The 26823-nt window shown below is 53.0% G+C and overlaps 6 protein-coding genes and 1 pseudogene across 7 annotated transcripts, besides 1 other annotated feature; 4 read left to right on the top strand and 3 right to left on the bottom strand.

Annotated features, from left to right (window-relative positions):
• Positions 1–546: 546 nt before the first annotated feature.
• Positions 547–1906, bottom strand: NCS57_00957100 (annotated as a pseudogene). Its single transcript has 7 exons — positions 1841–1906; positions 1684–1774; positions 1572–1613; positions 1364–1518; positions 1267–1304; positions 1075–1212; positions 547–1018 (listed from the first exon to the last, which is right to left on the bottom strand).
• Positions 547–1906: a sequence feature.
• A 2749-nt stretch (positions 1907–4655) lies between these two features.
• NCS57_00957200 (uncharacterized protein) lies at positions 4656–5509 on the top strand (the record flags this gene model as incomplete). The annotated part of the gene is made up of 5 exons (XM_053059342.1): positions 4656–4729; positions 4781–4934; positions 4993–5103; positions 5159–5350; positions 5411–5509. 5 exons carry the CDS (start codon positions 4656–4658, stop codon positions 5507–5509), a joined length of 630 nt encoding a protein of 209 aa, XP_052911413.1.
• A 784-nt stretch (positions 5510–6293) lies between these two features.
• Positions 6294–15055, bottom strand: NCS57_00957300 (uncharacterized protein; the record flags this gene model as incomplete). Its single annotated transcript, XM_053059343.1, has 4 exons — positions 6294–7305; positions 7362–13795; positions 13845–14751; positions 14808–15055. The coding sequence occupies 4 exons, from the start codon at positions 15053–15055 to the stop codon at positions 6294–6296; spliced, it is 8601 nt and encodes a 2866-aa protein (XP_052911414.1).
• A 1276-nt stretch (positions 15056–16331) lies between these two features.
• Positions 16332–17714, top strand: NCS57_00957400 (NAD(P)-bd-dom domain-containing protein; the record flags this gene model as incomplete). The annotated part of the gene is made up of 1 exon (XM_053059344.1): positions 16332–17714. The coding sequence occupies exon 1, from the start codon at positions 16347–16349 to the stop codon at positions 17712–17714; it is 1368 nt and encodes a 455-aa protein (XP_052911415.1). The 5' UTR covers positions 16332–16346.
• A 969-nt stretch (positions 17715–18683) lies between these two features.
• On the top strand, positions 18684–19472 carry NCS57_00957500 (uncharacterized protein; the record flags this gene model as incomplete). The annotated part of the gene is made up of 1 exon (XM_053059345.1): positions 18684–19472. One exon carries the CDS (start codon positions 18684–18686, stop codon positions 19470–19472), a length of 789 nt encoding a protein of 262 aa, XP_052911416.1.
• Positions 19473–19865: 393 nt separating this feature from the next.
• On the bottom strand, positions 19866–20953 carry NCS57_00957600 (Alpha-galactosidase; the record flags this gene model as incomplete). Its single annotated transcript, XM_053059346.1, has 2 exons — positions 19866–20273; positions 20327–20953. The coding sequence occupies 2 exons, from the start codon at positions 20951–20953 to the stop codon at positions 19866–19868; spliced, it is 1035 nt and encodes a 344-aa protein (XP_052911417.1).
• Positions 20954–22134: 1181 nt separating this feature from the next.
• On the top strand, positions 22135–25299 carry NCS57_00957700 (uncharacterized protein; the record flags this gene model as incomplete). The annotated part of the gene is made up of 2 exons (XM_053059347.1): positions 22135–23654; positions 23709–25299. The coding sequence occupies 2 exons, from the start codon at positions 22135–22137 to the stop codon at positions 25297–25299; spliced, it is 3111 nt and encodes a 1036-aa protein (XP_052911418.1).
• Positions 25300–26823: the final 1524 nt, after the last annotated feature.

Here is a 26823-nt window from a genome sequence, read left to right on the forward strand (position 1 = left end):
TCTTTCGCTTCAATGTTATACTTAAAACACAGTACTAGTGGTAACCTCCCTAACTAGTACATTCCCATAGTCTCCCTTAACGTATGACTTCCGTCACAAGCACTACGTAAAATGAAGAAAATCCATGACCCCCTAACGCGGGGAAGTTGATCGTCACCCCGTCTCACGACCCCTCCCCCAATACGCTCGGCACAGTCGAATGCATCACCAAGATGACTTGCGCGACTTGTACCTACAAAGTCACAGTTGGGAGAACACGTACATCTTTTTGGCCGATCTGAGTGTAGGAGTTCAGTCTTCACCAGTCAGCTGCGTATTGTGCCAACTCACTGGGATGTCGTTATCAACGTTACTTAGTAAACAATTAATCATAAACCAGTGTATATAAGTATATATAAGGTCTTTGTAATAGTATTTCTAGAAACAAACAATCGGTCTGAAAGAGTACCTGAGGTGAAGGAAAGCAAGTAGTATGTGCTTGATAGCCGGGTCGGTCGCGGAGCAACCACCTAGCCGCCTTTGTTACATAGCCCTTATTGCCATCTCCTACTTCTCTGCAGCAGTCTCCTTGGGCACAGGCTTTCTTGCGGTAACCACAATCATGGGCCAGTAAGCATGAATACTCTTATCGCGCATGTCTTGCTTAGCCTTTGCAGCAAGAACGTTGACCTCCTCAGCCTGCCATCCAAGTCCCCTCGTCAACGCCGCCATCAAAAAGCCCTGGAGACCTGCTACAATGTTTTCATGGTTCCAGACGCCCAGTTCCTTGTACTTGCGGTCCCGTGGCCATGTGTTGGAGGGCCACTTGAACTTGTACTCTTGAACATCCTCGAAGCCGGCTTTCTCGAGTAGTCCCCCCAGAGTGTTGAGGTCAATAAATGCGCGGCCAGACTTGGCGGCGGCTTCACCGAGATGCTTCATAGACTGGAAAAGGGCATGTTCCGGGGCGAGGGTGCCATCGTCAGAGAGCGGGAGTGTGAATTCTTGAAGCTCGATGTAACCTCCTGGCTTGAGATTTCTAGAGAAGATGAGACCAAATTTGGGTGATGAGAGAGTTGAGAGGAATAAACTTACTCAAACGACTTTCGAATATACTCTTCCCAGTCAGATATGCTAGAGTTATTCATCCGGCTATGTATGTAGTCGAACGGTTGCGAGTATGTCCATTCCTCGTCCCAGTCGTCAATCTCAAATCTAACATTAGGGGGAACACTTTTACCTTGGTTAGTTCATGCATGAAAAGAAATCATCTAAGGCTTTGCTCACAATTGGGGTTGGCTTGGTGAGAGATCAATGCCGATAACCTGCAACACAAACATGTCAGACGAATGTAGAACTTGATCAACGCGCTTTGGGTTCTGACCTCAGCCTCAGGATGCTCGTCTCCAAAATCCATGGCCCATATGCCAGTACCAGTACCGAGATCGAGAACCCGTCCAACCTTGGCATCAGGCTTGTTGGGTGGAGCAAATCCCAACTTTCCATCAAGAGTGAGGTAGAAGATGTGGTGCTGGAGATCTAGGAAGTTGATGTTAGCCAGTAACAGGCCATCATGAAGGCACATAACTTACCTAGTCTTTCATTCTCGGCATCATCGTTGGGAAAGTGATATTCTGAACGCAATCAGCTCATTGTGCCCCTAGAGCAGCCTTCGAAGCCTAGGCAAGGGGGCAAACAACTGACTTCCATCGTGAAACTTGTGATAAGTTCTACCGTTTTCCTTTCTATAGTCTAGAATGGAGCTACTCAAGCTCGCCGTCGACGATGCCGTGTCCTATCCCAAACCCGGGTTAGCCTCACAGAACCAGCGACGATCACGAAGATAGCGGATGGCCCGGACCTCGTTGTCGCCATAGGTAGAGTCATGGTCATCCGGCTCGATAATTTCCTGCATATTGGTGTGGTTCCCTATCACGGGTTATTGAAATCCGTCTCGTCAAAGAAGCGTAACCTGCGAGTTTCTAGAGTTGCTGTGGAGAGATTGAAAGAAAGGATGATGTGGTTCTTGGACAAAGCGGGGTTTGAACACACGATTTTCCCTCACGCCCCGCCTGTCATCCGTCTGTGGTTAGACTGGAGAGCTGACAGGGGCAGAGTGACTCTTATTGGCTCTCTGGTAGTGAAGAGGATGGTGCAATGGTGGCCAAACTGAAGCTCTCAACGTCGATCCAAAACTTGTAAATGTGCGTCTAGGGCTATGAGCTCACGAATCTCCTATCTCACATTCATCACCTCGTTGGACCTTTCGTTTCTGCTAGTGTTAGCCGTTCCTGGAAGTACCACCCTATCAAAGAACTCTCCCAAGACCCCAACTAGTGGGTGAAAAAAAACACCGGAATGATCTGCTGGTTATTTAGCTGCTCCCACACCAAAGCTATTCTAGTGTTTTTTTTTTTTCAACCCGAGGCCCAACCAGTCTGTGCAGGAGAAGCCTTGGCAATAGCAGTTTTTTAGTGCTGGAATGTTCTGAAACTGCTTTGACGTCGCAATTAATAGACCGTTCATTTGAGTGTTGGAGCAAGATCGTTGTAGTCTCTAGGCCGAAAGGGCGTTGGAAAAGCAACCCATCCCGAGTGTGGCCAAGGTCAACAACGCAAAATGACACTGAAAGCAGCAAACACGATACTTATTACTAGACAACGCGAGTCCTGATCATCTCAATAGATGAGTCGCCAAGTCATAGATATAGCCATGTAAGGCTCATGTCACAGCAAATGATGACCAAGAAAATAGCCTATCGGGCTACCACTGTCTCTGCGGTTCAGTCCCTCCCCCCGTTTGGATATGCTTGTCTAGCGGCTTTTAGGTCTACCGCGCCCAAGATGACGGGTCGTCCAGTACTGGGCGAAGATATCTATGACATTACCATGTCATGGGGCGAGGGAGAACTATACAATACCCAAGACCCTTGCGAGCTGCCCTCAGTCATTAGTGAAAATGCCGCCAAGTTCTCCTTATGGGCATCAGCAGGGAACGACTAGATGTATGATCATATTCCCGAGTTCCGGGAGCTTTGGAAGGTTATGCAGCGATGATCCAGAGGTCACGGGCTTTCCACAATCAAAAACCCAGGAATCAGCTTCAGAATTGTCTACACATCACTTAATAGAGGGTTAATGGGAGTTGACAACACGATGGTCGTGGACGATGGTGCTACCCTATGGCAACCATCAAGTGGCCCAGTGAATGGATGTTAAGGAAAGCTGGATAAAATGCACAAGTAGAATAAATCAAGCGATGCGTTGGGTAATTGAACAACCTGTCATAAAGTCATTTTATGCCTTGCAGAGTCGAGTTATGCAAATACCAATGCACGCACCATCCACACGTTGAACGTGAGCACAACGTGACCCCTCACAATGTCTTCATGCGTTGTGAGGGTATTTATGCATACATTGGCTCGACAAGAATTGGGTGGCTGGGACTTCGCTTCGCATTGCCTCTTTGAGCCACCCGCCAAGAGCACGAACGCGGCCAACGTGTCCTCTGCAAGACGCGTCTCCCGAGGAACGCGTTGTTACACCATTGCGTGGCTGCGCGCCACTGCTTGGCTGCTGCTTTGAAGGTACTCTGTACCAGACAGGGGGGAGTTGGCCAAGTGCCTTTCTGATGAGCCACTGACACTTGCCAGACCCCAGAGGGCACTTCTGGTTGAGTGAGACACAGTGGATGGCACGCAAATTATGCTTGTGCTACCTAACTGCGCTATAGTCGTCTCTGGAGACGGCGTGTTTCACCATAGTGCTTCATGTTGCAGGGTGATGTAGGCGACAACTCTGAGCATGTGCTGCTGCACGGAGAGTTTTACGAGTGCTAAATGACACCTTCCATGTGTCGGGGCTCATCACCATGTCCATATCCCAGTGAGCGTCCTGAGGAAAGCACGCAAGACTCCTGCACTACGAGTGCAAGGCCGAGACCTTTTCCTCCACGCCTGAAACCAAGTCGTTGACTATCCAGATGGCTTCGCTTTTTTCCCGGAGGAGACGTTCAAGAGATACAACCAAATGCAAGGCGCATAAACTTTTCTCGCGTCAGCAGAAACAACTTTTGAACCACATTCAAGTTCAGTTCCCGCCAACAACAATGCCTCTGGACAATGTTCCTCGGACCCTGCATGTGAAACTTTTGCCTTCTCCCTTCGAACATGAAGGAATTCAAGGCCATCATCAGGACCGTCCTGAGAGCCTAATCTTTGAAAATCGGAAAACTACCACCAATGAACCATTTGAATGGTTTATGGGTCTAAGGAAGCAAGAGAACCGGGGATGACAGGGATTGGGGTCGGGATAGCACAGACGACAGCTCGGAGCAGCAGCTGAGGAGTGATATCGGACATGAGGGTTTTCCGACGACGTGCGGGATAACGGAATATGCAATTCTGTCGCACACTCATACATAGAGTGTTTCGTCGATAGGATACTCTCAGAAGGGCGTACGTGACGATGGCGGGTGAGTTATGTAAGTCATCCGCTTATTAATGACCAAAATGATTCCAAATCCTTTGGACCGAGTGGAGCGTCAGCATGACCTCATGCCATTGACGCCCTTCACAGCTCAAGATATAATAGCAGTATCATTGCGCCTGGACAGTAGTGATTAATTTATCAACAATCATCTTATCAAGACTCCACAGCAACTATCTACTCTACACAATGGCTGCCCAATCCGCACTCCCAGTCTATCACTACCTTGACATCGGCCGACTTGGCCGCGGTGAAGTCGTCAAGTAAGTTCACTTTGACCCCATCGCAACGACAAAGCACTAATGCTAGGGCAGTCTGTTTTTGAAAGATGCCGGCATCGAGTTCAAAGAAGTCCGTTATCCCTACGACGACACCTGGCCTGCTGCAAGTGAGAAGCTCCGGCAGAAGGGCATCACAAGGACGGGCAAGGTGCCTGCATTGGAGTACAATGGCCTCATTCTGACCCAGGTTTGCTTATACTACATCCTTCGATATACAAGCCAGGTGCTAATTGCGCATTTTACAGCACATCCCGATTCTCCGGTATCTAGCTCGAGAGCTCGGCCAATATGATGGTGAGATGAGCGGGGACAAGTATTTTGTCGATGCTGCCGCTGATGTTTATATCGACTGGAGGGTAAGACTTGTTCTTTGGAAATGTCGTTGTCGTGTGTAGGCTGACCTTCATCAAGTACAACTGGGTGACCCAACTCAAGGGTGTCACAAAGGAGTTCACCAACGAGTTTTTGCCATGGTACTACGACGTCATCACACAGTACTACGCGGAGCGTGAAGGACCATATCTGCTCGGCGACAAGATTACATACGTCGACTTTGCGGTCTATCAGTCTATTGACAACGATCAAAGAATCGGCGCCAACCCAGTAAGTGGTTCCCCCGTTCCAATACAGCGTTGTCATGCTTACTTACTGTTCAACTTGAAGCCGAAACTTTCGGGTCCTCTTTTGAAGCTCAAGGAGGCAATTGAGGCTAGGCCCAAGATCGCTGCATACCTGAAGGAGAATCGCGTTGGCGGGGCCTAGGCCGGCGTAGTTCAATGGGAAAAGAGACACTGGCGAGAAAATTTCATGTCTTGAGATTTAAGCTTGGGTGGTTTGGATTCAAGTTCGCTGGAGATTCCTGCTGTCATGGTTAATGATCACCCTTGACTGGGTAGGATCACGAAAGATGCGAGATGGAACGATGAGAGTTAAACAAGCACTACGATTGGTTTTTAATCTGGCACGCCCTTGAACTTAGGCTCAAGCAATAGTCTATGGTTAGCCTATGTGCTAAAGCGATCCACCTTCGATCCATGTCCGCATGGGCTTTGTGAATGCCTTCAGTGGAGCTAACCTCGCGATCGAACTATTTACGCCACCAAAAACTATTGACGGGACTTAAGTCGGAGCTTTGTTTTGCGAACCCCATGGGGAACAGGAGAAATGCCTTGCATGGTAAACGGACCATGTCCTGTACTAGCGGCTATAGCCGCCCCATGTCTCGTTCGACTACATGTGCCTTTGTGATAACATAGCTGCGTTCAGCAAGTGTTAACCACCGACATGAATAACCCTTGCATTCACTACTAGTCATGGCAAAGCCTTTTATAACCCTAATACTAATGCATCAAAAGCCTTTAGGCCAACTAGTGCACTGAACGCAGGCGAGTGTAGCTCCCCAACAAGGTCATGAATGGGGTAAATGTTTATTCCAGAAGCAACTTGATTGATGACGAAGAAAATAATATTTAATAAACATTTACTCTAGATACAGGTATCTTCTCAATATTAACACATTAATGATGTACTCATGCTTCAGTCCTATTTATACTTGATTACCTCCCTCAGACTTGTCCTCTGGCTGATGCCGTTTCCTCAGAACCAGAGGCTTTGTCTTCTCCTTTTCCGAATCATTATCCTCGGTTGCCTTCTCATCGGTAACCTCTTCTATAAACCGTAGTGGACGTGGAGTTCCGAACTTGAAAGGAGAGCCGTTCAAATCACCGTTGGCCCGCATCTGGGACATGTGCCACTGGATCCAGTACATCTGCTCATGCTCTCGCAGATAGCGGCTGCCGTGGAAGCTGTGGAGGACAACTTCGCGAGAGAGAAGACCCAGCTTGCGGCGGTCATCAGACTTCTCGTAGAACCGTTTGGTAAGCCAGTCGACATGCTCCGGCAGGATCTCATCTGGCAGTGTTGGAGCCTCGGCCTCCTTGTCCGCAGTGAACTTGGCCCAAGGTCCGACCATGCTCAGTATGCTGAGTTGAGCACGCGCCAGAGCCATGGGGTCGTTGGGTGGGACGACCTCACCGTACTGCTGATGCTGATCTTGTGGGTCTGTCAGCACCAGAGCCGTGGCTCCAACCTCGGTGGCAACGATGGGAACGCCGGCCAAGGCTGCCTCGCCAATGGCAAGCGGGAGACCCTCGGAGATGGACGAGTTCATGAAGAGCCAAGCGTCCTGGAGAACAACCTTGGGATTACCAAAGCCGGCAAGCACCACCTTACCCGCGAGGCCGCTCTCGACGATGAGCTTCTCCATCTCGAGGCAATAGGCTGGTTGTCTGTCCTTGGCGCCGTAGACAACGAGCTGATAGTCCTCAAAGCCCATCTCGTTGATGATGATGTCGGCAGCCTGGATGGCGATCTTGACTCCCTTGATGAACTGCACGTTGGACAGCATGACAACCGTGGGCTTGTCGGTGCGGACCTTGTCGACAGGCTTGAAAGCATCCATGTTGCTGATTCCGTTGACGATGGGGTCAACCTTGCGCTCAAACATGTTTCTGCTAGCGATGTTGCCACCGTCCGTGCCAAGCTCAACCTCCCACATGCTACGACGATCATGTTAGTCGATAGTTACAGTCAATAGTACAAAGGGAAAACTTACGGGTTGAAGACGGAGGCGCAGGGCATGATGACGTCGGCGTGGAAGTAGGCGAGGCGAGCGGCCATGCCAATGCCAGCAAGAAGCATAGACTGCACCGCAAGTGGCAGCTCACTCTGTGCTGGGCTGATGTTGAGACATGTCTCTCGCCAGAGAATGGCATGGTCCCAGATACCAAAGGTCACGCCGCGACGGCACTGAAGAATCATACCGAAGAGACTGCTGATGCCGTGGTGCGTGCTCTGGAAGACACGAGGACAGTCCTCAGGAACCTGAACAGCGTAGATGAAGAGGTAAGCCATGTAGATACCAAGGGCGTCTCTAAAGTCGGACATGCTGGGACGTTCCATCTCGAAACATTCCGAGACGTCGGCGATGTTGCTGTCGTCATAGCGGATCAACCAAGCCCTCATCCAAGCTCGCTGGACTACAGGAGACTTCCACGTGAGACTGTAGTCCTTGGTCTCGTAATACTTGGCCATGGATAGGTACACGTTGCTGTACTTGATGAGGTCTGCCCGCGAGTACTGCTTCGTTCGAGCACCCTTGACGAACTCTGTGAGGAGAGGCACAAAGATGCCCGTAACATCTGCATCCATGTCGGTGGCTTCAATCTTCTCATCGACCTGAGACTGAAGGAGGTTGTCAACAAGACCGTGATTAGCTGTGTTGCCATCAAGACCCCAGAGAGGGAGCAACTTCAAGGACTGGACGCTCTTCTCAATCTGGAAGCGCGGGATACCATAATCGTTGGCACACTCCGCGAGAACGTGGTTTCGGATAGTGGTGTGTCCGTTGACTAGATCACGTCGGCAGTTGGATACACCTCCAGGAGACACAGGCCAGCAGCCAATATCGTTGAAGATCACCGAGATACGATCCTCCGTGTCCTTGTAGCAGTTCTGAGGCTGTGCCGTGACAGGGTTGGCATCGTTTCCAAGGCCCATGGCGTAAAGATCAGATGTCTTGATAGCGAGCAGGCTGACCTCGGAGACGTCCGCGTCGATGTTGATGGCTGAGACAATGTGATCAATCTTGTCATCGAGAGCCCTGCGCGCCTCTTCCAGTCGTCCACTGTCCCTAGCGCGCCAGTAATCTTGAAGCAAGGGCTCCTCTCGAAGGATAAGCTCGTCGACCCAGCATGCTGTGAAGGCGTCAAGAGTGGTGCTCTTGACCCAAAGGCTCCAAAGCTCAGTTCGAACACGCCAGGTTGGCATGCGCTTGTAAAGCCGTCGATTCCATTGGGCTAGCCAGAAGAGCGGGTTGAGGTATGTCACGAGAGTGGGTGTGTTGTTTGCCTTGCGTCGCATCTCTCTAACCTGGAGCCGGTTGTGGTAGATGAGAAGGTCCTCCGAGTCAAACGACAGGTTCTCCGGTCGAACAAGAAGCTTGCTGTCATCGAGAAAGAGCTGCGGTCTCTTAGAGAGGGCGGTCTTGCTTCCATCTGCCTCTCGGAGATGCGAGACGATGGTAGGATCACGTCGATGTTGGTAGTCGTACTCGGTGACATACGTTCGACCATCGATCTTCTGAATGATCAAGTGAACGAGTTGTGATGGCACCCAGTCGTAGCTCTCTGGATCGACTGGCTTGCCCCAGAAAACAGACAAGCAGTCTTCGGCAGTGGAGTCAGCCGGCTTGTAGTCGGCACGGAGAAGGTCGGCGTTGCCCTTGGGCGTGGTCCGGTAGTGGTACTGGAAGGCAATATCCTTGCCATCGAGCGACATGGTTCCTTTGGTGATTCTGCCGTACTTGTCATAGAAGCCAGTACTTGACACGCCACTCTTGTAGGTAGTCTCGATGCTGGTAGGCTGGCGGCAGGAGGTTTTCTCGGCGTACTGGTAGATTGCAGTCCTCGACGATCCCTTCTCAACGCGGGTCTCCAGACGCAGATCCCGATCGTACGTGGCGATAAACAGGGCATCCTCTTCTTTAAGAGGCTCCTTGAGGATACCGTTATGCACAGTCAGGAGCATCGAACCGTCATGGCCTTTCGACACGAAGCCAGTAACCGTCTTTCTAGGCTGCTCAACAACGATGGCGCCTCTGTTCAGCTTGATCTTGCGCCTCTCACCCTTCTTCGCAAGGCGAGCAATGTTGAGAAGGGCAGGCTTGTCGTGAAGGATGATCCAATAGACCCAGGTGTTCTTGATGATCCAACAGATCTTCCACAGAAGCAGGAGAAACCAGATGATAACTCCTCGCATAGGGACACGGGCAAGGCTATAAGTAAGCTCTCGCTCGATGTTTGATCCAGCGCCAGACAGAATGGCAAACCACTTGACCAGCGAAGAGCAAGCTGTGACAACGTAGCGGCAAGCAGAGAAAAGCCAATGTTGGCCATGAGATGACGGGATGCTGGCGGCCTGCAGATCAGCAGGGAAAACGGTCAAGTCGTGTGACTTGGGGGGTTGAAAGTGAACCACGCGACCGAGATTCTCCCTGCACTGGCGGTAGATCTGAAGGGTGAGGTTGAGATGAAAGTCAACGCTCTGCATGTCGAACTGTGTCTCGGCAAGCCAAGAAGCAAACTCGGCAGAGATGGAAACCTCCTCGCCATAGATACGGTCAAGGATCACCTCGCGTACAGTCTGTGGTGTGCTCTCCCACTTGGAGTTGACATCAATGCCCAAGCAGAGGTGCTTCATCACATTCATCTCGGTCTTGAGAGCAACGCGGAACAAGGCCTGGGAGTTTTGGGGAGCCAGCTCGAGCTGAATACGCTTGGACAAGGCATCAGTGCCGTGAACGAAGTGTTCAGCCTGGACAGCTTGAGCATGAGGAAGCTTGAGCTCAGAGCGGGCGAGATGATACATCAACGATTCGCACACCATGACGGCGAGCATGGGGTGCCAAGTTGCTATCTTTTGCTCGCTCTCTCCCATGGCGCCAAAACCGATGTGAAGGATATCACCGTCCCTGTAGCTGAAGGATGAGAGGTCACCAAGGCCAGCGCGAGAGAAGCCTTCACTGCTAGACATCATGACGGTGATCTTTCGAGCATGCCACAGCTGTTGAGCTTTGCGTACGAGACCACCCGACCACTTGACAGCTTCGGAATGAATGCTCGGATCGCGAACACTGAGACGCAACAGCTCTGTGATCCTCTCAGCCGCCGCCGATCCATCGTCGTACCAGACCTTGACGCTGGCCAGCTCCTCTGGAATATCAGCCGAAGTCATGTCAGAGTCCATCGGCCATTCTGCAGTGATCTTTGGCTGAGTCCACAAGGCCTGGCCCTTGGATGGGGCGTGGACTGGGTTCATGGTGGCTCGAGGATCCTTCCAGGAGTAGTAAGATGTTCCAACCGCTGCAAGGAGAGCAGCGACGTTCTGAGAGAGGATGTCGGTGTACAAGAACCCAGCAGTCATAGGCAAGGCGTGCAAGATACAGCCAACGATGAAGCCGATAGCAGCAGAACACATGATGACAGTGATGTGAGCGCCAACGTTGGTAGTGAAGCATCTGTTGAACTGGAAGGCGATGGCTCCAGTGTAGCCAAACACGTACATGTAGTAGATGATGACGGTTTCCTTGGTCTCGACTAAGAGCCATAGCATGACGGTAGTGAAGCCAAAGACGACAAAGAGCTTTCCAGCGACATCAATGATAGCCTTGATGATGCTCTGTCGACGACGTGCCTCGGCCTGTGCTTCAACTCGCTCGGCATCCTCGAGGCCTGCCAGCTTCTCTTGAGAAACCTCGTAGCGGTGGCTCCAGTACTTCTGGAGGGTGGAGTCAAGAATAATAGCAGCCGAGCAGAAGTAGACGATGGTCAGCCAGATGCCATACCGGGCGCGGCTGTCCGTGTAGATGCTTGGGTATGGCTGTCGTGCACTCATGACCAACATCAGCCAGCGATCCATCAGGGCAATAAGGAACAGGCCTAGATTCTGTCCAACATCATGACGAGCCAGACGGAAGAGAGTGAAGGCACTCTGCTCCTTCAGGCCACGTCTCAAAACACGTTGCTGGTTGATAGCCTCTCCGAGCTGCGTGAACCAAGCTGTGGTGAACTCGGGCGGCGAGGATCCCTCAACGGACAGCTTCTTGAGGAGCCAGTTGATATAGGGAATGCCGTTGGCAACTCGCACAACTAGGGCATCCGACATGATGCCAGATGCCTTGGCATCTCGGGTACGACGAGTGTAAGCAGTCACAGCTGATGCAAATGCCTCCCGCGCAACTGCTCCGGTGCTGCTCTTGCTAGAGGCCGCATCGCTGTCTGTGCTGTCGGAGCTGAGCTTCATTGAGTACCACTCGACGATGTCGGCCTCGGTGAACTTGGGAATCTTCTCCATCCAGTTGGACCACTCTTGGCAGAGGCGGCGGTAACGGAAGAGAACAAGGAACAGAAAGGCGTACATGACCGGGATGTAGATCTGAAGGTCATTGCCGTTGACAAAGGCCGAGAGAATAGGCGAGATCAGGAGAAGAGGGAGTGTTTGTAGGACAACCAGTCGCCCAGAAGACAGCGGGGCCTCGTGGAGATGCATTGTGCTCATGATACCGAGAACGTTGAAGTAGGTGGTGATGCTGACCAGATACGCAACAAACACAAAGCCAGCACCAACTGACTTCTGAAGGGAGAAGGCGATAAGGCCACAGATACTCACGGCAAGAGTCAGGACGAAGCCTCCCGAAAGCCTCTGCACGTGGAAGTAGATCATGTTGTCGTAGGCGTAGTGGGCGAGATAGAAGTTGCCAGTGCTTCCAACCCATCCTGTGACACCAGCGGTCAGAAGCATAGCAGCCAAGAGAGCAAAACCTGCTACTTCAAGATGGTCTGGCTCCATGAAAGCCGTCATGAAGCATCCACGACCGACAAAGGTGAGCAGCGTGACGTCGACAATGGCCGGAAGACAGAAAATAGAGAGGGCACCAGCGGCTGCGAATTGCTTCTTCCACCTCTGAATCCTCTCGTGGGCCGTGAGATCAAGCGAAGGAGAGCCCGGGTTGGTCCTGTCTTCCTTCTCTTCAGCTGGCCGAGCATCAGAGCTTGGATACATGGTCATGATCTCCTTGTCCCTCCTGTAGTCGGCAGGCGGGGGATCATCCTGAAGGAGGAGGCGATACCTCTTGGAGATGACTTGTCCGATATCTCGAGGCAGGAGGTCGAAGTAGATCTGACATTGAGAGCCAAGAATCCAAAGCTCAGAGAACACGGCGGCTTGGTCAGGCTCAGACAGGAAAAGAGGGCATCGGTCTGTGGTCTCGAGATAGACGTCCTCAAAGGCTGATCGGCGAAGGATCTTGAAGAAGATGAGGGCAAAGAGATCAGCGTTGACGTCAATGTAGTCACAGTTGTTCCATGACTGCCATGGGTCGAAGCTTGATAGCAGGGTCTGGGTCAGGGCCTTGAGAACCTTTCTGTCTCCGAAGAACAGGGCTTCATCAACAGTCTTCTGGGTGATCTCATAGAGGCGAACAAGATTGTCTAGGGCAGGCAGTTTGTCGGCACCCTGGCGCATGAAGTGCTCGAGACGCAGCTTCAAGACATCTCGCATGCTCAACGAGTCATCGAGAGCAGCACGTGCACAGAGTTGTCTCCAAGCAACCTTGGATGTCTCCTCAATGAGAAGAGAGCGGCAGTATTGGCTTGCTGCATCGGTGATAGGATGGTTGATCCTCGACACACGAAGTTTCTGCGTGAGACTGAGGGCCTCGCCATAGGTGGCACGCTTGATCGACTCTCGAATGCTGATAGGAAGACCAGATCCATCAAGGGTGTTGTTGGCCTCTTCAAGCCTGAGCTCTTCCTCGAATCTCTGCTCCCGGAGGACACCATTGTGAGCCAGCCAAGTATGGAGAACGGCAGCAGCATCATCAGGGGCCTTCAGGCTGATAAAGATGTCGACAAAGCGGTCAGTGGCAGAGTCACGACCCTTTGAAACACCCCAGAAAGAAACATCAGCCCGAGGGATCTGAAACCCAGTCTTGAGACCCTTGAAGACGCGAATCTGCCGAGACGCGAGCCCAGAGATGAGATCATGTACCAAGCCTTGGCAGCGGGTGGTTTGCTGCAGGGATCTGAGAGACGCGAGTAGGCGCTGCTCGTCGTTCCCCTCAATCACCTGCAGCATGCCAAGCTCGCCGAGATGAACCTGCGTCTCCACTACGGCGTCGAAATGCTCCGTAGTGGGCTCGGAGGTGAGGGGGAAACATCCGAGAGGGGACAAAGAGGTGCCTCCATTTCCAGATTCCCAGAAACTGGCTCTTTTCGGAGCCAGTTCGAGGTATTCGGGAGAGGGAGTATAAATAGACGTCTCGCGGCTGAGGCGTTTGGCTGACTGAGACACATCGACATGTCTCAACAGCTCGGAAGCCCTTGGAATGATGGCGTCAAGGGCGTCAGTGGGGAGACTTGCCACGTCGGCTGTATCCGAGACACCTGGAACCCACGTTTTCCGCGATTCAGTTGTCCAGCATTTTTGCAACTTGTGAATGTTAGTGGGGGTCATGGTATCCAACAGGGGGTTGTCTTACCTCGATCAATTCAGACCGCCGCAAATACTCAAAGGCGCTCATAGTTCTCATCGGGTTACTAAGAGCCGATGCCTTAACATCCATTGACGGCTCAATAGGGCCATGGTCAATGACGGCGCCAAAGTGCTCGGCAATCTTGACAGCTCGACGGATGACAGATGCCTTGGGACGAGTCTCCCAGCGGTCGAGGAAGCCAGCAAAGAACTCGGGTCTCTCCTCACGCTCTTGGCTGCATCGTGCCATGATGTCTCGGAGTCTTCTAGCCTTGAAGTAATGTCGACGCTCGCCACTAGGGAGGATGCATGCATTCTCAATCATGACTCCAGAGGCGAGTGAGAAATCGACATTATCAATAGCTTCACAGTCATGGTGGCAGAGAAGAATCACTGACACCTCAAGAGCTTGCAGACTGGTCAAGAGACGTTCAATCTGCTCCGGTTTCCTGGCAGTCGTGCATTGAAGCGCAAAACCGGCCAGGTTGTGCTGGAGTTGGGTCTGTGCCAAAAAGCCAGCTGTGATGGAGAGATGAGGCTCCTCAAGGGCATCATTGCCAAAGTCTTCCATGTGAACATGGGCGAGACTCATCTTGGCTGACACGGACCTGAAGGACTGCATCGATGACCTCGAGTCTCCAGACCCCCCAGTGACACCACCAGCCATGGCCAGGGGCATGACGACGAGGTCATAACTCCTTGAGTTGTCTTGAGGCCCGACGAGGCCGCCATCGAGGCCAAGACCAGAGACAACTCGGAATGTCTTTGTGAGGCGGAATGAAGGTGCTACAGACCCTCGACTCGACTGGGGCCGGGATCCAATCCGGCTGCTGCCAGTCCTTTGGTGAGAGAATACAGCATCACCATCACGAGTTGGTGCCCGACTTGAAGATTGTTGTTTTGATGTCGTTGGCCTGTAGTCATTGGGTAGGTGTCTTGGCCTATAGGGAAGACAAGGGAGGCCACGTACCTTGGCACGGGTGGTTTTACGGGTCCCTTGGCGGCCGGAAGGGTACGACGTTGAAGCACCTGGTATATCAGATACAAAGTGATGGGGACCACAATACACACTCCGCCCAGGACCAACCCCACTAACTGGTAGAGGTTGTTGAACAGCAAGTGTGATGGGAGTATGCTGTTGCAGTAGACTTGAAAGGTAGAGTCGGGGCAGTCTTGGCGGGCCGGGTCATCCAGCCCAGGCTGGAAAAAAGACGCCATAGCCAAGGACGAATAGGGAAAGCCGAGAAGGGCTTTGGAGGAAAGGGAAAATAAGAAAATGTAGGGAACGAGAGACTGAGCGAGCGGACGGGGACCTCCCACGACGACTTGGAGTCGAGCACTGGAGGCTCACCTATACAAGAGTTGACATTGATGTAAGACAAGAACAAAAAAGGGAAGGTGAATAATGAATGAGGGGAAAGGAAAAGCATGTAAGACAACAGACAGACGGACAAGGAAAACAGAGACCTGCAGGAAGCTGAAAAACAGAAGTAGAGACAGAAGAGAAAGGGGAGTGTGCAGCGGGTAATGAGCATGTCCATGTCATGGCCAGCACCAGAGACGCTGCGCTGCATCTTGACAAGTCAAGACAGCAACGACGGGCCCTGCCAAGAAAGGACAACGGTTGGGCCGTGGCGCCAGAGTCTAGGAACGGGTTGGAAAGTGACATCCAGTCCAGGGGAGGCGTGATGAGAGTAGCCTGACACACGCCAGGGGGGTCAGGGGTGAAAAGGGTGCCAAGACAATAGCGCACTGCAAGTTGAGCGCAACGTCGGTGGTCATGCAATACCCGTTTCTCAAGAATAAACCGCCATTGAAACGAGGTTCAACTCGGATCATCCAGTGGCCATGGACGTGGCTAGAAGCATTGGATCTCCAGCTATTCTCAGCTGGCCTGGTAGGGCCCATCCCATCTCCACCAACGCTGCCACCCCCGTCTTGACCTCACCAGTTTGGTAGTAGCGTAGCACACGGAGTACCATACTCCGTACCGCTCACCAGGTTCCAGTCTCAGGTCCAAACTTTAGAGCGGACTTGAGACTCGATCTAGAAAAAGGAGAGGCCGGGAGAGGGGCGGCTAGAGCGAGGCGCCTCAACTGCAGCCCGTTTCTCTTGGCATGGAGAGTGTTGATGCCACGGTCGTGTCGTTGTTTGATTCTGTTTCTCCGCCGGGGCCATGATGCGCTCTTCCAGTCGAGGACACGACTTGTCCGATCTGGTAGCCTCGAGAGAGACGGCATACACGCCCCCCTGAAGGGCCACCCACACCCAACGGACCGAGACCTGTTTCTGCGTCTCGGCTCATGCGTCCGTGAAGTGACGTTTTTTATGAAGTAGTCAGTCAGCCGGCTGGTGAGCTTACAGCCTCGCCAGTTTCTGAGCCCGCCCACCCCGGTTTGAAATTTCAAAGACGGTCTCTTCTCGCTGTATAAACTGTCATGTCGATCCCTTTTGCTCTGTAATTTACCTCTGCAACCACTGCAAAATCGAAGCCGGCAGCCCAGTCAAAATGTCTGGATATCTCAGCAGCCGTTCGTCGTCGACCTCGTCTCTCTCGTCGTCAAACTCTTCACCTCTCACAACTCCAGGCTCAGAACCAGATCTGGGCTTGGCAGTGAGCAGCGTTCCCCTTTCCACCTCCAATGGCAGTTTCATCCTCGTCACTGGCGGCCTTGGCTTCATCGGGTCACACACCACTCTCGAGCTGCTAAAGGTCGGATACAATGTGATCATTGTCGACGACCTCAGCAACAGCTACCACGGTGTCTTTAGCCGCATCAGAATGCTGGCTGAGAAATACTGCGAAGAGCAAGGTCGCAAGATGCCTGCTCTGCACTTCCACAAGCTCGACTACCGCAGCAAGGCGATGCAGTTTCTCCTAGAATCATACTCGACACTCGTCCCAGTCTCGGACGACACAACTGGGGAGAGCATCAGGAGGGAGTCCAGAGTTGCAGGTGTCATCCACTTTGCCGCCTTCAAGTCTGTCAGCGAGTCGATCGAGAGGCCCTTTCAGTACTACCGCAACAATGTCTGTGGCCTGGTCGACTTTGTTGAGCTTCTTGGAAAACACAACATCCGCAAGTTTGTCTTTTCTTCCTCAGCCACCGTCTACGGCACCAAGGCCGAAGAAGGACGTCCTCTGCAAGAAGAGGACCTTGTCCACCACAGCACAACATACCTGGACGAGATGGGCAACCAGAGGGTGGCCGAGCCAGTGGTGTCGGGGCTGCAGAGCCCGTACGCGCGTTCCAAGTATTTCTGCGAAGCCATCCTTGCCGATATTGCGCACGCAGATCCTTCTTGGCGAATCGTTGCGCTCCGGTACTTTAACCCCATTGGGTGTCACCCATCCGGGCTGCTCGGAGAGGACCCCAAGGGCATCCCGACCAATCTCTTCCCGGTCATCACGCAGGTGCTAACTGGGGAGAGGGCCCAGCTCGACATATTTGGCACCGACTGGGAGACTCGAGACGGGACTGCCATCAGGGACTTTATCCACGTGGCTGACCTAGCCCGAGGACACGCTGCAGCCCTCGGAGCCGAGATCAACGCACCGTTCCGCACATTCAACCTGGGCACAGGCACTGGGACGACAGTGGCCGAGGCACTGCAGAGCCTCGAGGCTGCATCGTCGCGGCGGATCCCCGTCAAGCTGGCGCCTCGCAGGGGAGGCGATGTGGGCTTTTGCGTGGCGGCCAACGACCGAGCGGCGAATGAGCTAAAGTGGACGGCGCAGGAGTCGATCCAGCAGTGCGCAAGCGACCTGTGGAACTTTGTGACGCGGTCATCACAACCACAGGTGCAGGTGCAGGTGCAGCAGAAGCAACAGCAGACGCAGACTCAGCAGCCACAGCAGCAGCACGCACAGCGGTGACAGTCCAGGACAGGGGCAGGTCGGATTTAGCAGTGGGATAGGGAGGGGATATCAAGTGGGATGGCTTCGTTTTTGCTTTGTCAGGGTTGGTTCTGGTGTGTTGGTCAATGTCGGCTAATGTGGGTACAGTACATGCATTCTCATACACTCACACATACATAGTAGAAATATCTAATAATGGGCACTCGCAGCAGTGGATGTAACCTAACATCCATGGGGGAGAGAAAGGCAAAAAAAGAGGGTATGTTGGTAACTAGTCATGAAAGGCGCAAAATTCAATTCGTATTCGAGACTCCCTGACTGGGCCCTGATCCATGACGTATATTCAACTTTAGCTTTGTTCTCCCGTCAGACCAAGTGGACCGTTTGTGCCGTCCTGATGGCCCGTCACCTTAGCCAGATGGTCCGTCTGCTAAAGCGCCCCTAGAGCAGCTGAAAGGAACGAGTAAACGAGATTTAGCACCATTCGATGGCGTCAACGCGGCTAATGGGCACGCCAAACGCCCCCAAAACACGGCTGGTTGCAGTGACTCTGCAGTGGCTTGTTAGTGCTCAGGTGTCAGGGACAGGGGGTAGCATCCTCGGCGAGGAGTTCACTCCTTCGAGATAAGCTTAATTAAGCCCCTCAGGACACCAAAAATTAATCTCCCCCCGGGTGGCTGATCGACGGTCGTCCCGCTGTCTCACTAACATGAGACAACGGGGAAAAAACGAGAGGATGGATCCGTTCTCAGGTGGTGCTCCATACATACGAACGTGCGTGGCAGAAGTAGGCAACTAAGCTTAACATGGATACTCAAACCTTATAAAATACCTCTTTTCGACGGTCTCTCAACGGGTCTCGCATTGTTTCTCCTCCAAAAATAGAGGCACAAAGATCCCCAACCCACCACTGACCTCCTTCATCTCTCTACCCCTTTTACTCCGTCCTCTCTCTCACTTCATCCAGCTCTCAGCACCACGGACGGAATGGCGCCCGCATCACCCCCTAGCACGCCTTGCATCGTCGTTCCACTTTACATTTATCCGCTAAGTGGCGCCTGGGACTCCATCTTCGAGTCCGCCCGCGCCAACCCCCATGTGTCCTTCATCGTCATTGTCAACCCCTGCAACGGCCCTGGCCCTGACACTTTCCCCGACTCGAGCTACGCGGCAAATCTGAGCCGCCTGGGCAAGCTTGGCAACGTCGTCCCTCTGGGCTACGTGCATTGCAGCTACGGCGACCGCCCTGTGGCCGACGTCGAAAGAGACATCGGCATTTATCTCGGCTGGAACGAAAAGTTCAGGGTAGATGGCATCTTTTTCGACGAGGCTCCCTCCTCGGCCGAGGGCATTCCTCTGATGGCGGGTCTGGCCCAGTTTACAAGGTCTCGCTGGCAGCACGACACTGGCCGAACCGGGCTGGTGGTGCTCAACCCTGGTGTGGTTGTCGATCCGGGCTACTACGAGCATGCCGACCACATCGTCGTCTTTGAGCAGTCTGAGCAGCACTGGAACGAATACTTCACGACTCAAGCCGTCGCTCAGATCCCCTCCCACCTGAGCGCCAAGGCCGTAGCCATGGTCCACTCATGCCTGGGCGATGCGGCGTCCTTGGCACGCCAAATCGGCGAATTGGGATTCGGCGGCCTGTACCTGACGGACCAGCTGGGTGGAGGCTACAACAGATGGCCAGACAGCTGGAGTCTCATCGTCGACGAGGTGGGCCGCGCGTGCGAGCCCCATGTCGGATCCGGAGCTTCCGGAGAGGCCGCTTGAGCGTGAATGGATGGCGTGTAGGTTTCCCCAGGAGGGCTAGAAAAACAGGGCTGGGCTGGGCAGGGTGCTAGAATCGTCGGTGACCAGGTACTCGGGGAATATAGCTAGGTTGTGATGGGGAAAGCCGCGGAATCAGGTGGAGAGAGAATGGAAGCCTCAAGATGGATGGCTCAAGACCGGTGGATTTAATTATTTTAGGGTACACAATGCGCTGGCTCCATAGAGAGATCCATCAGAAATACGAATGAAACAAAGCCCGTCTGCCCGTCCATCCACCCATCTACCGTAAACGGTCCGTCCGTTCCATCAAACCGCTTCCACCGCAGGGTTCGTGCACGCACGCTCTTAAGCGTCGCATGTTAAGCGTCCCCATCGCGTCCCATCAATCTAATCTCAAGCGTCCACGTCAGTCGTGTACTTCTTACCGTCGCAGTACTGGACCCAGCCGTTCAGATCCATGGTCTTGATCACGGTGCTGAAGCCCTCTGTCCCCGCCGCCTTGCCCTTCTGGGAGCATATTTCGCTTGAATCCTTGCTTGAAACCTTGTTCGGTGTCCCCTTGGGGTACTCGATGTGGAAGACGGGCTTGTCGTTCTCGACAAACTCGGCGAACGTTTCGCATTCGGCGAACTCGACGCATTGCTCGTTCACGGAGAAATGCACATCCGAGATGACGTCGGGGATGATGTCTCCAGCGTTCTTGAGGCCCGTCGACATGTTGAACGAGGCTGCCGTGTCTGCCAGGAACTTGACAAAGGAGACTGCATCGTCGGAGGTCAGATCAAGGCCATTCTCGTTTTGCTATAGGCGGTCAGCGTGCGCTCTCCTTCGTATTGCGTGATGCGGCGACTCACGAATCCATCGACATTGTCTGGGTCAATAGCGTCGCATCCCTTCTCGGCCGCATACTCGATGCGCTTCTTGATGATGGTACGCACGGCCGGGCTGGACACGTTGAGCCAGCGCTCATCAGGCCACCCGTCGAGCTCGTCACCAAGATCGGCCTCGTTGAAGTCGTCCTTGTCGTCGCGCCAGTCCTCCCAAGATCCGGCGCTGAAGTAGCAGATGACCTTCTTGCCGGCCTTGTGGAGGGCGGAAAAGGTAGATTCGTCGTTGTCGTAGAGGTCAATGTCGTAGATGTCGACGTCGGGAGAGACCTTGCCGTCGTCGCTAATCTCTATGGGCTTGATGAGGATGATCTGCCAGGCGGCGCCCACCTCTGGCTGCCAGATCGAGGTACGGTTGGTGTCGCCGCCAGGAGTGTCGTTGTCAGAGCCAGAGTCGTCCTGGTCATCGTCGCCAGAGCTGTCATCATCCCCGCCCTTGTTCTTGGACAGGCCGACGCCCAAGCCGACGGCGAGAGGGATAACAATGATGAGGATGATGCCGACGATAGCGAGCTTCTTCCACAGAGGCCAAGACTTTTTGGTGTTGACCTTGTCGCCAGTGTCTTGGGCCCCGGAGGCCGCCGAAGACTTCATCGTGGGGCACTCTGAGGTGCTAAAATTGTGACAGGAACAGGAAAAAATGGTGAATGAATGACGAGAAGGGGACAAATTATTACACTATTGGGGAACAAACGAGTGTCGTAGAAGGCGATGATAACAATGAACAGGTAGCAAGTGAGCAAGCGCTTGAAGAATGCAACCAAAACCGTCGAGCAATATGTCGTGATTTGGCCGCTGCTTTCGCCCTGGTTTGAGCAAGGCTGAATGAGGCCTTTGCTGGAGGCAACCGCTGGCCCATCTCCCACGGAGAAAAGGGTCCAAGAATAACCTGGAATTGAAACATGTTTTTGATTGGCTACGGATCGAACCAACGTATTTCCGGCCCGCAAAGGGTCATTTCCGTGCTCCGAGACGCCAAGGCTAAAACACATCTCACCCCCCCCCCTTGTCTAGAGAGAGTCCAACCCCTGACCAGCCCTGGACTCCTCCTTAGATCGATTATCGAGGCTAGCCAAGGCACGGCAGTTGTCACATCCTACGCCACGCCCTCGACAACGTTCCACAGCATACGCACTACGACTCAAGGTTACCGTAGCTGGACGGGCGGAATGGATGCCAGCAACGGTCGCCCGCCTGTAGCCCACACCACACGCAGCGCACGCACCTGAAACCCAAAAGAAAAAATTTTGCAAGAGCGCCTATTTCTTGGCGAAGCCTGTATTGTTCTCTCAAAGCGGTAATTCGCCTCGCTCTTGCCTGCTATCATACATTGAATGCTTATGCGGTTCCCCTGAACCGCGGACAACCACCCCGTCCTTCTCCACCCCAGGCCAGGCCGCGTCGTCTCTCGTCACAGAGGAATCAATAGTTTCGACACGGGCTGGCTTAAGGACCATGTTCAAATCTCTCGCTCGCGAGGCTGCAGTAAGCGTGTGCGTGCGTCGATAGCCAGACCATGGCTGAAAGTCGCCATCCATGGAGGTCCAGTCTTGCAAATGCGTTGGTCATGGTACGGTTGGTGGTGTTTTGTCAGTCTACTTTGCACTTTTAAGATCCGCATTAAGACTTGAGATGCTCCCCTCTGCTCTCTTGTTCTCATGCCCGTCCCTGTTCATCCTTCACTCGTTCCTTTCTTGCCCCTTGGCATCACCCTCGTCACTCACTAGTCCTTTCTCTACTCTCCTTTTGTTTGATTTTTGTTCTTGTCTGGCATAATGCGTTTGTCCTACAGCCTTCTTGGCGCCATTGCGCTGGCTGGGACTCATGCCTCGCCCTGCATCCCGGGTGACTCTGTCACTGTGAGCATCTCTACCACTACCGTCACAGAGACTGTTGGTACCACCACCTCTGAGGCTGCCTCTTCCTCTGGCAAGTCTGATACTGTGTCTTCCTCAGTGTCAGGCTCTGTCTCGGATGTTTCAGTGTCTTTCTCCAGGTCATCTACAGAGTCTGCTTCCACTGCAGACGATGACTCCAAGTCCAAGACTGAGACTGCCACCTCTGCCACTAGTGGGTCTAACACGAGTGTTACAACTGAGTCTGCCTCAACAGTGACGTCCATTGAGGGCTCTACCAAGTCCTCTACCGGATCAACCGGCTCTCAAGACACTGCTTCCACTGCCACCACGGCTACCTCTGATGACTCGAAGGAGTCGTCTACTGTCTCTACCAGCTCTCATGATACCACCCTGACCTCCAAGTCTGGTGATGCCTCCACCACCACCTCCGATGCCTCCTCCCAGGCCACCGATGTCTCCAAGACTTCGTCGGATATCTCTTCCCAGACTACATCCGATGCTTCGCAGACCTCATCTGATGCTTCCAAGACCACGTCGGATGCCTCTTCGCAGTCTACTACTGGTACTTCCGAGACTACCACTGGCACCTCTTCCCAGACCACTGGTACTTCTTCTCAGACCACGTCGGATGCCTCTCAGACTAGCTCTGGCGCTTCATCCCAGACTACCTCCGACGCATCCAAGACTACATCTGATGCCTCCCAAACCACCTCTGGCACTTCTTCACAGAGCACTACCGGCACTTCTTCCGAGACTACCACTGGCACATCGTCCCAGACCACATCCGAGGCTTCCAAGACCACCTCTGCTACCGAGTCTACTTCCACGAGCGCCGCTGACTCCACTACTGAGTCGGCCATCACATCCAACTCGCTCTCTGCCCGCAGTGTCAACGTTTCATCTTCCACAGAGACCACCTCTGCATCGTTGACGACTTCGTCTGCCTCTGTCACTTCGGCAGCCTCCTCCACCACGTCTGATTCCACCTCTTCCTCCACATCCAGCAGCCAACTCCCTGTCGGCACTGTCGACAGCACCATCCTCATCTTTGCCAAGGATGAGTATGCTGCTTCATCCGCTGGTTGGGGTTTCGAGGGCTATGGCATCCCCTTTGAGAAGGTCCTTGTTCCTCAGACCGGATTTGAGCTGCCCACTCTCAACTCGTCCTCTAGCAAGGGCAACTACGGTGGTATTGTGGTCGTAGACTCCGTCTCCTACGAGTACTCTGATGGTTGGAGGAGTGCCATCTCGACCGAGCAGTGGGAGAAGATCTACGAGTACCAGATCAACTTCAAGGTTCGCCTGGTCCGCATCAACGAGTACCCTGGTCCCAACTTTGGAACTAGTGCCTCTGGTGCTGGATGCTGCGCTACGGGTGTCGATCAGCTCATCAGCCTTACTGATACCAGCGATTTCCCCACGGCCAATCTCAAGACGTAAGTTCTTCTCCGCTTGATTCAATGCCATGAACTCAACTGACGATTCTTCAGCAACGCTGGCCTCTCTACCAAGGGCATCTGGCATTACCCTGCCACCATCACCGACTCCAACACCAAGCAGATCGCCAAGTTTGGCCCTGGTGGTGATTATGCTGAGGACACTGTCGCCGGTGTCATCAACACCTTCGAGGGTCGCGAGCAGTTTGTCTGGTTCATCGGCTGGGCTGCCGACTGGTCCCAGACCACCAACTTCCTCCAGCACGCTCACATCCACTGGATCACCCGCGGTGTCTTCCTCGGCAAGCGCAAGGTTCACCTGAGCACCCAGGTCGACGATGTTCAGCTCGCCACCGGCCTGTACCTCCCCGCTGGTGAGGAGTTCAAGATCCGCACTGATGATCTGGAGGGTCATGTCACCTGGCAGACCAGCCTCAACGCCCGTCTCCCTGCTGGATCCGACTATTGGCTCGAGATGGCTCACAACGGCAACGGTGATATCATTGCTGCTGTTGAGCAACCCACAGGCGATGACTTCTGCGTTCCTGACTATGCCGTCGACTATGACTATCCTCCTGACACTCCTCTGGAGTGGACCAAGCCCCCAGGCACCGGCGAGGACAAGTGGTCCGACGAGTTTGTCTACGGAGAGTATCCTTGGTCCGAGACTTGCGCTAAGCTTGACGAATTTGCCTCGTGGTTCCTCAACTCGGACAACCTCAACGCTTTTGCCCATCTCTCGCACACCTTTACTCATCTGGAGCTGAACAACGCCACCTACAAGGATGCTGCACGCGAGATTGACTTCAACCGCGCCTGGATGAGCCAGATGGGTATTGACCAGGCCCAGCGGTACTCTACCAACGGACTTGTTCCCCCCGCCATCACTGGCTTGCACAACGCCGATGTCATCCAGGCGTGGCTGGATAATCAGATCCTCTACGTGGTCGGTGACAACACCCGAACTCCCCTGAAGAACCCTAACAGCAAGTTCTGGCCTCTCATCAGCACGGTCGAGGGTAACGGCTATGACGGCCTGGTCATTGTTCCTCGCTTTGCCACCACCATCTACTACAACTGTGATACTGCCGAGTGCACGACCCAGGAGTGGATCGACACCTCTGGTGGTTCCGGTGACTTTACCAACCTGCTGGATAACGCCAGGACCGAGAACACTCGCTACTTGCTTGGCCTGCAGGCTGATCCCTACATGTTCCACCAGGCCAACATGCGCCAGGTCGACATGGAGACCATCACTATTGGTGACCAGACGGGCAAGATGTCTCTCATCATGTCTTGGGTCGAGACCATTACCCAGGAGCTGTACCGTCTTACCGACTGGCCTATTGTGTCTCTGAAGCACGACGACATTGCCCAGTACTTCCTTGACCGGAAGACTCTGGACGACTGCAACCCCCAGCTGTCGTATGGCTTCTCTGATGATGGCAAGACTATCGAGAGTGTCACCGTCACCGCCAACGGCAACACTTGCTCTGTCCCCGTCCCTGTCACTGTGCCCGGTGGCGCCTCTGCCTCGGGCGGCTCGTCCAGCTCTGACACTCTGGGCTCTGAGCCTACCATTGAGTGGGTGACTCTGGCCGGCTCGCCCGTCACACTTACTCTCAGCCAGCCTCTTACTGTCTAAGAGGAAAGCCACGATGGTTGGTGATGTGATGCATGTATGGACGAACAGGGGTTCGGGAACAAGGACATATTTTTATTTCAGGTTTAATATTCTCTCTTGGTAAATTCAATTCAGAGGCACCTAGTCCTAGAAAAGTCGTCAATTTACGCACTTGGTACACACATGTTGAACTTTTGGCTTTGTGAATGTATCGTTGAATGAGTCCCCCTTTCCCAGACGAATTATTGCGCACAACGCCAAACGACAGAATTTTCAGTAGAGTTACATCATGGAAAGTTAACGCCGCCTAAATCCGTAGCCATGCAGAAGTTAGCACCAAAGACTCTCCCAACCGTAATTCCGCGAACGTCTGTTGGTCCGTTGGCACTGGAGATGCCAAGACTGAGGGCTGAAAGCCACTAAAAGCTTCTCCGCCAGGAACCAGGCTCCAGGATGGTCCACGCCTGTGCCAAGACGCGCCGGTGCCCTGGACTCACCTGCCTTTCAGCTCACGTTGTCTCGCTTCGATGTTTCGTCTGCACACGCCTCTGTGCCCTGGCATTCGTGGCACAAGCCTCCAGATGGCTTTCTGAAGGATCAGGTCATGCAGCAGATCAGGCTGTGGCATCTGCACATTCCCAAGCCTCAAAACACTCGCTTGGCCTGAGCGGAAACTATTGATTTCTGCAGCATGTCGCAACTGAACAACCGACACCAGGCTTTGCTTGTAAGTCTCCTCATTTACTGGGAATCAATCACGTCAGATGCAACACTTCAGGCTCACAGCCAGGCTTGCGTTTTTTTCTTCTGCCTGAGCTAAGACCCCTTTCTAAATCAGTTCTCCACGCTTGTCGATCAATTACTGTAATTGGATTCGGTCACCGCTCGAGTAAGCGAGTCGCGGAACACCACCGGAATAATACGCAGCACCACGGACTTTACTCAGCTTCCTTACCCTACAGAACCTCGAAGAGGTCCTTGTTTTCTCAAGATGTGACATATATTTCAATTTGCCCAAAATTGAGCACAGCTAAACAGTACCATCCTATTACCAGGAACAGTGACTCAATCACGGTTGTTTTTTATTCAAAGAGGCTCTCATGGCCTTCTGAATGGTTATTCCTTGGCACTGCATAGAATCTATTATTTCTCTCTAATTCACACTCATTCACTTACCATCTCATAATCAAGTAAATACAGGTCAACTCTGCGGTGACTTGATGCTGTCGGAAGTTGGATCCCTCTTCAAGTGAATCTATGATTCGGTGTAGCGTCGATTATGGTCAGATTGCTTTCAAAATTCCTTGGTTGATACTCCAGCAGTAATTTTATCAACTCGTTTTTATTAGCTTTAAGGGAATGGTTGCGGTTCTTAGCTATGCTAATCATACGAAAAGGACTCATCCCATGAAGTTGTGCGAATAATCGAAGGATAGACGTCTCATCCCACTCGACTACGAGAGCTGGTTTCCTATATAATTTGGGTCCGCTCTTACTTCTAGAAGTATGTGAGCTGAAGCCAAATCTCCCTACGCGCATGCAATC

The sequence above is a fragment of the Fusarium keratoplasticum genome, chromosome 7 (genome assembly GCF_025433545.1).
Source record: "Fusarium keratoplasticum isolate Fu6.1 chromosome 7, whole genome shotgun sequence".
NCBI classification, from domain to species: Eukaryota; Fungi; Ascomycota; class Sordariomycetes; order Hypocreales; family Nectriaceae; genus Fusarium; species Fusarium keratoplasticum.